This window comes from Haemaphysalis longicornis, unplaced genomic scaffold, assembly GCF_048455015.1.
Source record: "Haemaphysalis longicornis isolate Haplotype H1 unplaced genomic scaffold, Haemaphysalis longicornis Haplotype H1 scaffold_4, whole genome shotgun sequence".
Taxonomy (NCBI): Eukaryota; Metazoa; Arthropoda; class Arachnida; order Ixodida; family Ixodidae; genus Haemaphysalis; species Haemaphysalis longicornis.
This window is the reverse complement of record NW_027526361.1, coordinates 116,939,286-116,954,098: the sequence shown is the minus strand read 5'-3', so window position 1 is coordinate 116,954,098 and position 14,813 is coordinate 116,939,286. Positions and strand designations below refer to the sequence as shown.

Below are 14,813 nucleotides of genomic sequence, written 5' to 3'. Positions count from 1 at the left end.
ACTTCTTCGTTTCGCAAACAGCACAGAAGAACGCGAAGCTCGCTGTTAGTTGAACGGCTCGAGTGAAGACAATATGCAACCTGGTTTAATTTGAAAGAACTAGCCTTTGGTAAGGGACTCAGCTCCATTCCAGTTGCGAAAGACGTTAACATCAAAAAACTTTTTTTAACTGATTATGAGGTTTAGCGCACCGACACTGCACAGGCCATGAGGCGCGCGCCGTAGTGGAGGGCTCCGGATTAATTTTAACCCCCTGGGGATCTTTAACGTGCGCCGAAATCTCGCGCACGCGGGCGTTTTCGCTTTTCGTCCCCACCAGGAAAGCAGCCCGGAATCGAACTCGCGTCCTCGGGCTCAGCAGCACAACGCCTTAGACACCACGGCGGGATCGAAAAACTACACTCCGTCACGACGCTACGACATGACGTATTTCGTAAAAACTTGTACAGTCGAACCCCGCTACAACGAACGCCGCTTCAACGAAATTTCCGCTTCAACGAAATATTTCCAATTCCCCGTCAGCCAGCCATAGAAGTCCATGCAACAAAGTCCTCGCCTCAACGAACCATTTGTCAGGCTTGCTTTCGCTTCAACGAAATTTTCGATGATTTGGGCTGGGTTTGAACAATTATTTTACAATAAAATAAGCATAGCGCCAGCTATCTGTAACTTTTTATACATTCAGGACGCTTAGTTTCACCGAAAACATGCGCGGTGCGGCCACACCGCCACAAAAAAAAAAAAAAAAAACTCATAGGCGGACGCCATTGTTTGATGGTGATAACGATGTGGCTGGCCGTCTTTACATGAGGCGCAGGCCCGGTTCGCCAAGCCGGAGCTACAGCCAATCCGTATCCAGTTGAAATCGCACAAATGTGCTCCGCTGCTGGCGCGGCGCCGTCATGTATGCGTTGTGAGCAGCTGTCCTTGCCGTTTTCCTTCTACCATTCTTCATAGCCAAGAGCAAAAATCATGTTTGCGTGTTTGGTCTTGAAGCCAAGTCATCCTATCTTAGTCATGAGCGCGCAGTTGTGTTAAATGCAAGCGCGCCCGTCTAACCTGCCAAGGTCAGTAGCTGCCGCGCCGTGTCAGATGATAAGATAACGGCACTGCTCCTGCTACAAGTGAGAGGGGGGCTTCCGACGGCATAGCAGCTATCTGCAAGTAATCGGCTCGGTGGACACGCCTTGTTGTACAGCAATACGTTTTGCGCCTGCATTTCTTCACCCCACTCCGCAACGCGTTCTTCGCGTGCAGTGAAAGAACAGATAACCATTGGTATGTTTGTTATCCGAATAAACATGACGTTATTGCGCGTCACTCCTTTTTCTAAACATTGTATTATGCTGCCAATGATGCGGAAGCATACGGGGCTATTTTTCTGGCCTTTCCGTGGTGTGTTGCGGCAGATTTCGGCTCAACAAATTTTGGCTTCAACGAAATTTTTCGCACGTCCCGTCAATTTCGTTGTAGCGGGATTCGACTGTACTTCGTCTTCCCGGCCCCTTAAATGGATCATGCAGACAAAACACAAGTTTGGTTCATTCGAACGATTTCCTCGTTAGAAACATACGGACACCACTTCACGCACACTTCACTCAAATAAGCTACGCTACATAATTAGGAAAAAAAGGGAATGGCCATGTGACCCACCAGACCACTTCCCGCAAAAGAACCTATGAGGTCCTATGCCCGGCTGTGCGATTGGCTGAGGCCGGCAAGAGCGAACGCAAATTAGGCGGGGCTTATAAGCTTGCCGAACGAGCTATTTGCGCTTACATTTTGGGCACATTCTTTTTATGGGAGTAAGAATTTAGGGGTGAACAATTAAAGTTACGAACGAACACGTTAACACCGAAGCAGTTAGTGCGGCACTTCGCCGGCTGACACCGCTAACACTGCCGTCGGACGCGCTGGACTTGTCTGACACAACACTGACCAACTGACACAAGCGGCACGGTCGCTTACGTGACTATGTTTGTCGAGTAACAGCTGCAGTTTTAAGAAACGATCGGTATGAACCGTAATAAAAATACGGCAGGTGTAGAAGTCCGGCCAGAAGCAAAAGTGCGAACACTGGCACTTCAGCAGTAGTGCAGCGCCACCTATGAAAGTGAGCGATAAACAAGATAATAAAACGGGCACCTGTGAGATGGGAGCAGCCCTGGTCAACAAACTATATTTAGTTTTCAAGCGCTGCTCTTAATACGTCATTGTCAACGCCATGAAACCACACGATTTAGGGGGAATTGAAATTTTGACTTAGGATGTTTAATGTCTAAGTGAATAAAGCATCGTTCGCGGCGAGCAGGCGTTTAGGGCCCTATATAACACTAAATCTTTCCAATAAAACAAACATGTATTTCGTCTTCGCGGCCCCTTAAGAACATGGCTCTGCGTTGCAACTGCGCCTGTCCTCTGGATTTCGGTTACTCGTAACGGTTTCCCTAAAGAACATCTTTATTGCATTCACGCAGGATAACGCGCCCTGACTTGTTCATTGATATTTTGAGCTTACAGCAACAGCGGCATCCCGGAGCACTTCCGGAAGCCCCACGGGCTTTCGTTATTACATCTACCTCGCCCGGTAACTTGATAGGCAGCGATTTTAATGGACATCCGAGAATTCCCCGAACTATTTTTTATGTGGGATCTCAATTTCCTAGCGCTACACAAGCAAGTTATACCGGAGCCTTTTTTGACGTTACGCTCTGCGGCTGGCAAGGACCGCGCTGTCAGCAGCTGAATCCCACAAGGAACCTCGGGACGAAACGAATGACACCAATCTCGCCTTCACTTGGCTGCTGCTATAGCCGCACGAGTCGCAACGACTGGCGAAACCGCCGCATCATTTATACGAACGCATCCAAGATTCATGTTTCGATTTGCGCGCTGTCAGCTACATGGTCCCTTGCATGCACGCGGAAAGCAGCGCGTTACGGTGCGCGCCCAGGTAACCCGCAGGGGCTAACTGGGTTATTCGACGGAAGTGAAAACAGAACGGTACAGTACAGGCTGCTGTGGATAGGTCACCCGCAAAGTGCGTGCGACGTGTCAACCTCCGGCCCAGTAATGCGTATATACAGTTTGCGCGACGGAAGAATAATGACAAACCTTCGCGGCGGGTGTATGCAACCGGAGCACTATATACTGCGCTCTTCCACAGCGCGAAAGCGAGTGTTGGCTGCAGAAAAACTGCCCTGAAAATCTTTTTTTTTTTTGGTACAGTTAGTAATTCGATTAAAATTCTTAGGATACAGTAAAACCCCGTTAATTCGGATTTCACAGGACCGGAGAGAATATCCGAATTAACTGAGTGTCCGAATTATCGCGAGTAAGGTCATGACTTAAAAGTTCTTTCAACGTCATCACTCTCTTACTTCTTTTTTTTTTTTTTTTAGGTCAGTGATTGTCGTTCGCTTCGCGGGAGGTGATGTGTAAGGAAATCACCATTTTGCGAACTTCATGGAGGTGGTTCAGTCCATGCACACAGTCCGGCAAAACCATGCACATTTCCCTCAACGCACATGTACACAAGCTCGTTCGTATCCCGTTCCGTCCTCGAAGCCTTTTAGCTTTGCCTTTGATTTCTGCTGCGAAGCGCGGCCGCGGCGGAATGCGCTGCTGTTTCTCCACCTGAACTCGGTGGGGAGTCCAAATCAACGGAATTGCGGCCGAATCTGTTCGAATTAATGAGAGTTTTCAGCGACTGTTGCGGGGCCTCCTCCGGCTCCGTCTGATCGTGTCACCTGGATGCTAACGTGCAGTGAACGCAAATAACTGTCAATTTATCTGTTAACTGTCTGTTATCTGTCATCTGCTAACGATAACTGTTTTAGTGCTGGCCCGCATTACCTGATACTGCCCATATTACGTCCCTGCAGTGCAAAATCTGAAACGTTTTGATGAGTTTCGCCCAGTCGAAAATGACGACAAGGAATATTTCTGTAGTTTGTCGTATTTTCGCGTGTCGTACTGTCGCCTTCTCGTATTATTGTAGTGTCGTGATTCTGATGTTCTGTCGTGTTCCTGTCCTGATTTTGATGTTCCGTCGCGCTGAGTTCCTGTCTTGTCGTGGTCCTGATGCTCCATCAGTATCGAATGCTATTGCCCAGTGTGAAAAGTAGCGTACATAGCAGTTCTGTTGTGACTACAGGAATGTTTGTCGTTGAGAAAACTGACTCTGTCGTTGCGACAGAAATGTGTGTCGTAACAACAGATGGCTTTGCCGTAACAGGGCCTCTGTTGTCACAACAAAGTTTTTTGTCGCACCACAGGAATTACTGTTAGGTTTTCGCGGTATTCCTGTTGTGATTTTAGACTGGGCTGTAGTTCTTTTTTTTTTTTCAGTTAGAAGGCGCCTTTCGTGGTTGCAAAAGAGTTACCAAAGGATAGTTCTGTCAAATTGAGCAGAGTTGAATGTTGTCTTCATTGCCCCTTAAAACGCGGCTGTTAAATGCAGTCCTCAAATGGAAATGGTGGCCGATCGAACAGCCTTTATGCCCCTATTTCGCTGTCTTTCGGTTTTGTTATTCTTTTTTTATACGAAAGTGTTTTATTCCGAGATTCACGAAGATTTCGATTACGTAACGCCAGTACAACGAAACAAGCGGCCTGTAAAGGGTGCACCCCTACACACAGGGTTCTCTTGCGGGGAAGCAACTTTTGGTTGTTCGTTTTCGGGTTTTATATTTTAACACGGAAGTGTTTTATGCCGCGATACCCCAAGATTTTCCTGACGTCATATCCGTGACAGAAATGACGCCAGTACACCTTTGCAGAAGCGACCCGCCAGCAGGACGTCGCTCGACAAGCACGCCCACAAGACAGCCGCCGACCCGCAAATGATGCTCATTTCGCTGCAGATTTCGCTGCACATTTAACTTCGTGTTTTACCGATTCCTATGACAGAGGAATCAACCACAGTTTGTTTTCTTCCTTCCGGATTGTTTTTTTTTTTTTTTCGGGGCATACATCGCAGGGCTCTTCTTTTTTGCCGTTCTTATTCTTTCCCCGTCCGGAAGTACCCCAAATACCCTTCCGCAGTCCCTACTCCATCATTCCATAATCCCTTTGCCTTTCGGTGTCTCGATGCCGCCATCTGCTCGTGTCCCGCCGACCCAATTTATATCAAGCAAACAGGCGCGCAGCGTCTCGCTTGCGTTTTTTCGGCCCGACAGGGGCGGGGGCGTGATATTTCCGGCCCCGACGCCTATTTGAATTAAGTCTCAGAACAGGCGGCTTTCCGTTTCCCCAAGCAGCCCACGGAAGTAATCCTCCAGAATTATACGAACTCAAAGGGTCCCTATAGTGTGACAAGCCCCAAGCGTGGGCATATATAAGCCGGCGGCAGCGGACCGCTATTTCATAAGGCGCAACCTCCATTACGCGGCACTCCACTTCAAAGCGGCTCGCTAAGTGGCGGCTGTCTTCGCGTATACGCGAATCCGTTGGCTGGCGTGAACGGACACTTTGTCCCAGACCGACGTGACTCAGCGGTTCGGGTGATACCGCAGCGGAAGCTTCACGACCTGCAAACACGCCGCACTTGGGTAAGAGCCCGCGGAGTGGGAAAAAAGTGACGGGTGCACCTAAGCTTTTCCTTGTGCATGCTGTGACAATGCATCCTTATCGGTCGAGTTGTCAAGGCATGTGCGTGGATCGATATGTTGACGTCGCTGCTAATGGCAATCGCGGAATCGGCCATGAGCCTCTAACGGCCGCTGTCATCGTCAGTGGCCACTTCACTTGACGTCGCAGCCAAATTGGGTGTGTTGACGTCGCAGCCAAATTGGAAGTTGTGAATTGGCCGCGAGCCTTTCACGACAGCGACCATATCGTTACTGGGCAATCCCCTCACGCAGGCTGGCGACCGATTCACCCAACTCTTACTGCCATAATTCTTTCGCGTTCAAAGCCCGTAAACAGGCTTAATAAGAGCCCCAGTAGTTTTCTGTTCGTACCACAGCATATACGTCCGCAGTAACGCGCAGCTCTGTCGTACCACCTTTCCTTCACCCCCGCCATACATGTGCATCTCATTCCGCTGCGAAACGTACTCTGCCGTTAGCCTTGGACAAACTGGTCCTAGAGCATGCTTGTACGCAAAGTGTGCACCTTCTCCAAGACCGTCGCGCCTGACCAAACAAGTTGAAGCAACGAGGTGTAAGGAGAGGGGAAGAGTCAGCCTCAGAGAAAACACTGCCGCGTTCGGGGCTCAGCCCGGGGCACAAATCCCTCGGCGGCATTTCCTTCTCTTCCGAAGCGCGGTTCTACGCACAAACGCGTCCGCCTGGCCCGCGTGGGAAGCACGTTCGCGATCGCCCCCGAAACTCGAGCCCCAGAAATAAACCCGCGTCCCCCAAACGACCGCCGAGCCGGGTCGGTCGGCCCGTGACGGCCGGCACCTGTCGTCTGTCGGCCGGGCACGCGCGCCCGGATCGTTCACCTCCTCCGGCCTCCCGTTTCCTCCGGACGCGAGGCACCACCCACACAAGACAAGGCCCGTGAAGGGCCTAACATGCAAGCGGTAAACGACGCGTTTCCGCTCGCGTTTTCCGTCTCTCTAAAGGCAGCGCCTATTCTGTGGACCAGCAAATGGTGACAATCATGAACACAAGACAACGTGCAGCATTATTCTAGGGACCAGACCACACGGAAATGTTCGGGTTTATTCTGTGGGCCGTACCACGGTATAGTTGATCCTTATTCGTCTACAGCAACCTAAAAGATACCAATCGACACTTTTTTAAAAGAATAATGCGGAGATGTGACATACGAAAACAGGCCAGAGAAAACAATTCAGTTTGAAAAGAAAAAAAACTACATACCTGCTGGGATTCGAACCCCCCCGGGTATTACCGCCAAAACGCAAATACTCTACCTCTGTGCATCGCCTCCTGTAAAAATACAGGAGGCGATGCTCTGTGCCACGGAAGCCGACGCAGTAGCTCAGCTCAAAACAGAACAGAACACAAAGCAAAACAGAACAGAGAATTGGCCCAAAACACAACATAACCCTGAAGTCTGGACCACAGAATAAAGCTGAACATTATTCTGTCGTCTGGTCCACAGAATAGGCAGTGCGTTCTGGAAACCGGTCGGCGGCGGCGGTCAGGAACACGCATGGAGGCTACAGAACCGATTTTGGAGAGGAAAAAAAAAAAAAAAAAAAACGCGTGCGGAAACGGTCGCGCTCCGCAAATGTGTTTGGCCCTTGACTCGGCCGCGGCCTCCCTCAGTCCGCTCTTTTTTCTCGCGCACGGCAACCGGCACAGCCCGCGTTTTCTAAAAGCGGTCCTCCTTTGAACGCCGACCGCTCAGAGAAGCAGGTCTTCGTGTTTTTCTTCGGCAGACTTCGCGCGGGTGCTAACGAGAATACGGAAAGAGGGGTCGGCCTAAGGGAGGCAAGTGGAAGATTATTTGTTCAGCGCGGCGAGCGCGCGTGTTTGTGCGCGCCCCTGACACCCGGCATTACGTCCTGCCATTGATCAAGAGTGGACGCCCAAAGCGTTCTTCCGCTCGCTCACTTGGCCGCGCTTTATCGGTTTTCAGCTTTCCTCGCTGGTTGTTCCTATTTTTCTTTTTTCGCCCCCGAGAGATGGGAGGGCCCGGTCGGAGTAAAAAAAAAAAAAAAAAACTGACGAGCGTTGCTCTGTCTCAGCTAGGCGGTGCTTTTCATATCGGGCAACCCATCCGTTCTCGGACCGCTATGTTGTTTTGTTCGTCGTTTGAAAGCGGCGGCGGGCAGAGTGAGAATGAATGAGGGCAATCCCCAAGGGGCGACGGGGAGAAAGGGCACGGCGACGACTCTAAACAGGACGACTACCGAAAAAGCTGCCGTGAAATACGTCGCAGGGAACGGACGTCCTGGAGCGACGAACCGCAAGCCGTGTAATCCTCGCCTATCCGCTCCATTGCGGCATTTTCAGATGTGCATGGCGGTACGCGCGCCAAAGTGAAACGTTTGGTGAAATGTCCCTGCCTCGCTACTTTTGAACTGCCATCAACCACCACCCCCATCTCCCCCTGCAGAGCCTTTTGGTTTGAATCGCTGCTTCCCACGTAAAGGCGACTTCTAAGTTCGCAACGTTGAGGCACCGGCGCCTGTTATAGCGAGACTGGGGCTTTTTTCTAGCCAAGTAACGCATGTCAATAATTTGTTCGCGTTACGAAGGAGCGACTCCCGGGTAGATTGACGCCTCCTCTGCCCCTTCTAACCACCCTTTCTTCATCAATGCACGCTTATATAACTAAAAAACTCCCACCTCCCCTCGCGGGAACCCCTGTGTAGATGCGACGCATAGGGAGTTCACGTTGCAGCGTTGGACAGCGGAGGAACGGCGCTGGAACGATGGAGCGGAGCGGCGCAGGCACGGCGTTTAATAGCGCGCATAACGGTGAGGGGACGCGCCGGCGCCAGTGCGTCTACCGCGGCTATGACGCAACACAATCCAACACAATCCACTTTAATCCAATCCAATCCAAGCCAAGCCAATCGAATCCAATCCAATGCGCCTCGCGAGAGAGTGTTCGCTATCGGAGAGCAGAGGGGGTGAGCGGCGGAGAGCGCAGCTGGCGCGGCGAGGAGAATGGGGGAGGGGCGGACGCCGACGACGCCGGATGCAGGGACAAGGCGAGTGAATGAGATGCAGTCGCATCTAAAAAGGCCGCTGCCATCGTGTTTCGAACGAGCGGCCACGAGCGCAAACGTAGACACATCGACGCACCACTGTCCAAAAAAATCCAAGCACACCTAAGCACCTGTCACGAGCTGCGAATAAGAAAGCATTCATGTGCAACTGAACGTCTGGGGTCGACGTGGCACCGAACGGATACGCCGGTACTGCGGACTCCGCCGTGGAGCAGAAGCGGCCGCAGTGCTGGCAGAGAGTGCGGCGGTGCGCCGCGCAGGGCGCCCTGGCTCGCTGGTGAGTGCTGCGCCGCTGGGTGAGGCCAGCGCGCATCCGCCCCTCCCGCCGCGCCGCCAGCCGTTCGGCTGGCTACTTTGCAACGTTGATTCCGTTGCAGCAGAGTGAAATTCTAGTGCACTCTAGTTGCGGCGAGTGTTAGGCCTAACATCGGGCCGGCGCATACCCGCGTTCGCAGCCAATGGGAATTGGGGTGCTGTATCTCTGCTACAGACAATGGCGGCGCCGGTTTTTCGCTCAATGGGCATTCATTGATTTCTCGTTAAAGCAGTACCGCACGCCTCCGCGCATGCACCTATCGAGAAAGCGTTCAACCTGATGCAAATTCTAGAATCCCAAAGCAACCATAGTGGCCCCGCAAGCCCGAAAACCCACCGCTACGAGCGCCATTTGCTGTAGAACTGTCAGTGACGCCGCGTGGGAGCAGCACAAAATTTTACGCCACACTGCATTCATCTAGTCCTGCCGCAGCGCCGATGCCTTCCGTTGCGGTGGTGATGTTTTTTGATAGCCTCATTACTCCCTGCTGCGTGATTATGCCCGAGGCTTCCTGCAAAGTCAACCGCGACTTCGGGAAGCCCCACGCGGAGCGGTACAACTCACGTATCCGCATTTATTATATATATATATATATATATATATATATATATATATATATATATATATATATATATATATATATATATATATCCACGGCGACAAAGAGCGAAGAATGCGTGCAACATGTTCCCACGAGATCAGAAGACGAGAGAGAGAGAGAGAGAGAGAGAGAGAGAGAGAGAGAGAGAGAGAGAGAGAGAGAGAGAGAGAGCAACAATTAAAGTCGAAGCGCGCAGTACCGCATACAGGGCAAAACAGCATATATAATGGGGCAAGCTGGGGCAAGTAACAATAAAAATTGGATCGCCCTACAGTATAAGCGAAGTACTACTGTAGCTTCAGTGTAACAAACGCGCGACGTAACGTGGATATAGGTTTCCTCACAGCAACGCCACATGTGCACGGGATTTCATTTTCCAGAAGAGACATGCTGACGTCGGCACTCTTGTGTGCTTTCGGCACGAGTGCCAGAAGCGCTTTTCATTTTTCATTGTGCATATACGGAAGTACAGTGAGTGCTGTGCAACCGCGAATTTCTACGGGACATCACGCTTACGCAATTCTACGTCATTCTGTACATGGCGACGTGAATATCTCAAATTACTGCATGTGTTCGGTTCTCGCGATCTTACGTGGCGATCTGAAGCGATATGGTCAGGTTTCTCCGCAAGAAAAGACCCCTCAATTTCTCAAAATGGAAACGGTCACACAAGCCGCCCATTTCTACAGTACCGCTTACGAAACCTTAATGCGTAAGCAAGTACAGAGCAGTGGTGGTAGACGAAGTTAGCGAACGGTGACCAACGCTTCCGAGATATTATCGACCCGGATTTCCGTCGATTGATTATTGTTGTCGTCGCAAAGCAACAGGCACTACTATTAGGTCAACCCGCATTGGCGGGAACCAGGGCAACCAAATAAAAAAAATGGCAGCGTATCTGCTTGCTTCACCACAAATGCCGTCGAAATACGTTCCGCCACTGCCTTTAACCCTTTCTCCAAGGGCGGAATAGATGATACGTCAGCATCATCATCACCAACAATCAAGGAATCATCATCATCGGGACTTAGCTGAGTGGAATAAAACCGGCTTCCATCTTGCCATGTCGTTTGCTATCAGCCTCGCCTCTCGCCCCTTCCATGATGAAAGAGTCAGTTTAGAACAGCAATAGCTCATGTGCGGTATCACTCCGCCTAAGCGACGTACCCGGATGTCAACGAGCGCGCGCGTTTTGAAAGGGTATTGGTAAAGGCATGATATCGTCTGCCTTTTTTCACGCAGTTTTTTTGTCGTCGTTGGGGTCGTTTATAAGCATATTAGGTCAAAAAAAAAAATCAAGGAAACGGCTCGTGCCATGTTCAAAATATTCCCAGTAACGCCCTACTTGCGCCGCGCGGAGTAACATCCGGCTGCGGTGATGAGGCCGGCGGCAACTTCCGTTGTCGTTCTCAAGTTGTAACCGAGTGTAGAGTGTAGCAGAGCAGAGACAGGGTTGCACTAAGACAATTCGGTAGGTCACGGACGTACAATATTACCGATACACCTGACACAGAAAGTGTGGAGGGGGATACGACACGCAGTTCATGCGAGACAGTTTCAATGATGGTAGAACGTGTGCGAACAGCGAAGTCCTCGCTTCTCGCACGGCTTTGACCTAAAGCTGGCGTTGCCTGACAGGCCCTCTACATGTGGTGCTTGCTGCACGCTTTACAGGGCGTAGAACTGACAGCGTAAAGAGCGCGTGCGCTTGACCGACTACACGCAAAGTTTCACAAATGACGCTTAATAAGCATCCGTGAAAGCGACAAGAGGACCGGCCAAGTCTCTCTGAAAGCCTGGCGCTACTCTGGCGCGTTGTCACACGGAGGCGGTTTGGAGAGATCGTGCAATTGGAATATAGGCCTCTGTGCTCCAATTTCCCGCAGAAAGTACTAAGTATTCCAAGCAACTAATAACGCCTAATCGCATTCATCAACCCAACCACCCTGTGAAGTTCGTTCTGGCAGGTTATTGCGCTGCTCAGCTGTGGGCTACAAGGCGTTTTGGCGAAGGCATCGCCGCCACGCCACGAAATGCTCGACTACCAGCCTAACAACGTTTCACTTTAAAATTCCCCCACCAGAACAGAACCCTAACGCGAGGCTATATTCTATCACGTCTTTCACTCGACGCAGGAGGGCCCGGCATCCCCACACGACAATGGTGCGAAGGAGCGGTGGCGCCCTCGCCGTCCTGGCGCTCTCGCTGTGCGCCGCCTACTGCCCGCACGCGTCCGCCGACTTGGGAGGCGTGCCGGCCGTGGGCCCCGTACCCAACGGTCAAGAACGTCGCCACCCGGCGTCCGCATCCTCCGCCATGAGCGGGGTCTCCCCGGGAGGCGGCGCTGCGGGCGGCGTGACGAGCAAGCGGTACGAGACGCACGCGCCCGTGCTGCTGTCGGCGCTGCACGCACCGGACAGCGCGCAGCGCATGATGCTGGTGGACCTGTCGGCGCTGCGCCACCACCAGGAGCCCGTGATGGGCTTCCAGGCGGACGACTACTACGGCGCCTCCTCTTCGGCTGCCGCCTCGTCGTCCGCCTCGGCGGCCGACTACGGAGACACCTGGGAGGACAACAGCCTCGGCGCCGACGACAGGTTCGCCAGGTATGGCACGCGCAGGTCACAGCGCGCCCACTCTTTTTGTTGAGCTTTTGAAACGCGATTGGTGGCGCCCCTTGAAGGGCACGTGGCAAGGCAGCGTGGCAATGCCACACACTTGGTTCGTTATCGGACAGGTGGCCGAGGTTGTATACGAATTCGACGGCAGACCACCAGAGGTGCCATTTCCAAACTCCGTGTCACTCGCAGTGGCACCACTACTGTAGTTATGGGCTCAGGCTATGCACGGTAATGGCTGGTCTGCGCTGGCTTTAAATTAGCCACAGCCACACACGTGATCCAGCCCTTGGAACAAAAAACGCGATGCATTAGGTTCCTCAGGGACCCTTAGTGGACACGCAGATATTTCAGACCAGATCATACAGCAGTCAAAGTCCGTAATCATATCTTGTCGCGGTGGCGTTGTCGCTAAAGGGGTGCTAATGAGCCAGTGGCCCCACGTTGGGCGCCAGTTTTGTGGTCTCTACACAGCGGCGAGGGAGACGAGGTCCATTCGCCCACAGGCGCGGGCCGCACGGCACGATCATCAAGTGCTGATGCCAGGATCCCCACAACCTTCTTTCCGTCCTTCCCGCAGGCGCCACTGGGGCCCCGAGGAGATGCACAACGACATCGGCGACAACAACCTGCTGCTCATGCCCTTCCTGCCCGAGAACACCCTGGGGCTGCACTACACCGGCTTCCCCTTCATCGAGGACGCCCTGCACCTGCAGCGACAGAGCAGCCGCGAGGACGCCTTCAGCGACTACCTCCGTGCGCTCGTCTCCAGCCACAACCGCAAGCGCAGCGTCTTCCTCTCGCAGAGCTGGCAACCCGGGGGAGGGCAGAGCCCTCCCCAGGCACGGAGGCACCGACAACCGGAAACACGCACGCAGCAGCAACAACAGGGTGCGAAGGCCACTTCCTCCGCCTCCAGCGACAGAGGAAGGAACGCCAAGATCGCACCGCCGACCGTGAGCCTCAACCGCCACCAACCACCCATGCCGTTCCTCTTCTCGTCCAAGGGCTGGCATCCTGGTGGTCGCAAGCGCAACTTCTTCTTCTCCGGGGGCTGGGGACCTGGCGGAAGACCGCTCACGTTGCGAGCCGACTACTTCAAGAAGAAGCCGACCACATCCGGCAGCGAGGACTCGAGCGACAACAGCTACAACCCGACTTCTTCGTCCTCGCCGACGGTCACGGTGACCGACGTGCGGCAGCAGCGCCGGCCGTGCCGCGGCAGCTGCTGGCACATACCGCATCTGTTCGGTCCTTACTGGTAAAGAGCGCCGAGATGAGACGAGGACACCCACCATCCCTTTTCGATCCTGCTCAACTGGAGGGGAAGCCGACAATAAGGATGCCACGAGTGGAGACGGAGCTTGACAACCCGACGGAAGGGCCTGGACTTGTAGATTTACAAAGGGAAATCTCTTGCGGGGCAGAGCTAAAACTGAGCGCAACAAATAACGGCACGCCGCGCCGCAGTTTTCCCAAAGTGAACAGGTAAAATACATATTAAAAAGCTGCCCCTCAGGACTGCTCAGCATGTTGACAACTTTCCTTCACTTGCATGCGGCACAAGCCATTTCTGGTAAAGACAATCTGGCACTCCGATTAGATGTCAGGGGTGTGAAATTGTATGGTCGTTTGTTTCCTTCCCAGACACATGGCATTTGATGATTTGCACAATCGCCGATCAAAAATAGGCCGAGCAAAGAAATTTGCGAATGACTATAGTTGCTACTTGCAATGAATAATTACTCGCACTATTATTGCTAGATTTCAAGTGACTTGACTAAGTGAGGTAGTACGCAACCGCTACTTGGTGCAACAGAACACCATACTTGTCAGCTCACATCCCTCTGCCATAAACACTTGTTGCCCTGTTTATTGCAGTTGCTCTGTGGTAAAACCTTAGCAACAAAGACGTTGACTTCAAAGTTCTTTTACGGGGTTGGCAGGGAAGGAACAAAAATATATACGGGGGCTTCAACAAATAAGCGTTCAAAGCCAAACCCTGGCAACAGTACATGCGCACGAGTAATGAACGTGTGTGCGCAGTGGACACGTAGAAACAAACTATTTCAAGATCCCCGTGAGGAAGGGGCAATGATGAACGACAAGACAGCACAAACTTGAATGTGTATTCAAAGAGATTACTTGCGAAACGTCCCCTTCTTTCTACCCACAATCCTCGTGTGCCCACTCATACCCTGAAATGTTCTATGGCGCGCGTCACTAAAACGCACCGATTGTAACAAAACAGGCGACTGCTGCGCTGAGATGACAGACACCACTGCAAGTTGACAAAAGCTTCGCAGTTTGTTTTCCAGAGTTCTTTCTCTGTGCTTGACCTCGCGTGTTTCATTCCCAATGTGTTCAAAACTGTACTTAGTGCTACGCACCCAGTGAGTGTTTCGTGCTGTAATAAAAGCCTTGGTCACTGTTTTCAAGCAGCAAAGTGTGTGCACTTGATGGAGACGACCATTGGAATCTCTTTGTTCGGCCCACCCCATTAAGCACAGAAAAAAAAGTAAGTGCATCGTGTCATTAGCTGGTATTGTCTCTCTGAGAACAGCAGTTCCCAAACTGAATTTCGTAGAACATTTGCAGCCAGTGAAGCATTCATCCTTGAGGAAA

At 52.0% G+C, this 14,813-nt stretch overlaps 2 protein-coding genes across 2 annotated transcripts in view; one reads left to right on the top strand and one right to left on the bottom strand.

The window, feature by feature from the left end:
- Positions 1-14,813, bottom strand: part of LOC144179303 (uncharacterized) — a 160,391-nt gene that overhangs the window by 127,371 nt on the left and 18,207 nt on the right. The window lies entirely within an intron of this gene.
- LOC144179301 (uncharacterized) lies at positions 11,547-14,621 on the top strand. The gene is made up of 2 exons (XM_077707598.1): positions 11,547-12,176; positions 12,769-14,621. The coding sequence occupies exons 1-2, from the start codon at positions 11,731-11,733 to the stop codon at positions 13,451-13,453; spliced, it is 1,131 nt and encodes a 376-aa protein (XP_077563724.1). The 5' UTR covers positions 11,547-11,730; the 3' UTR covers positions 13,454-14,621.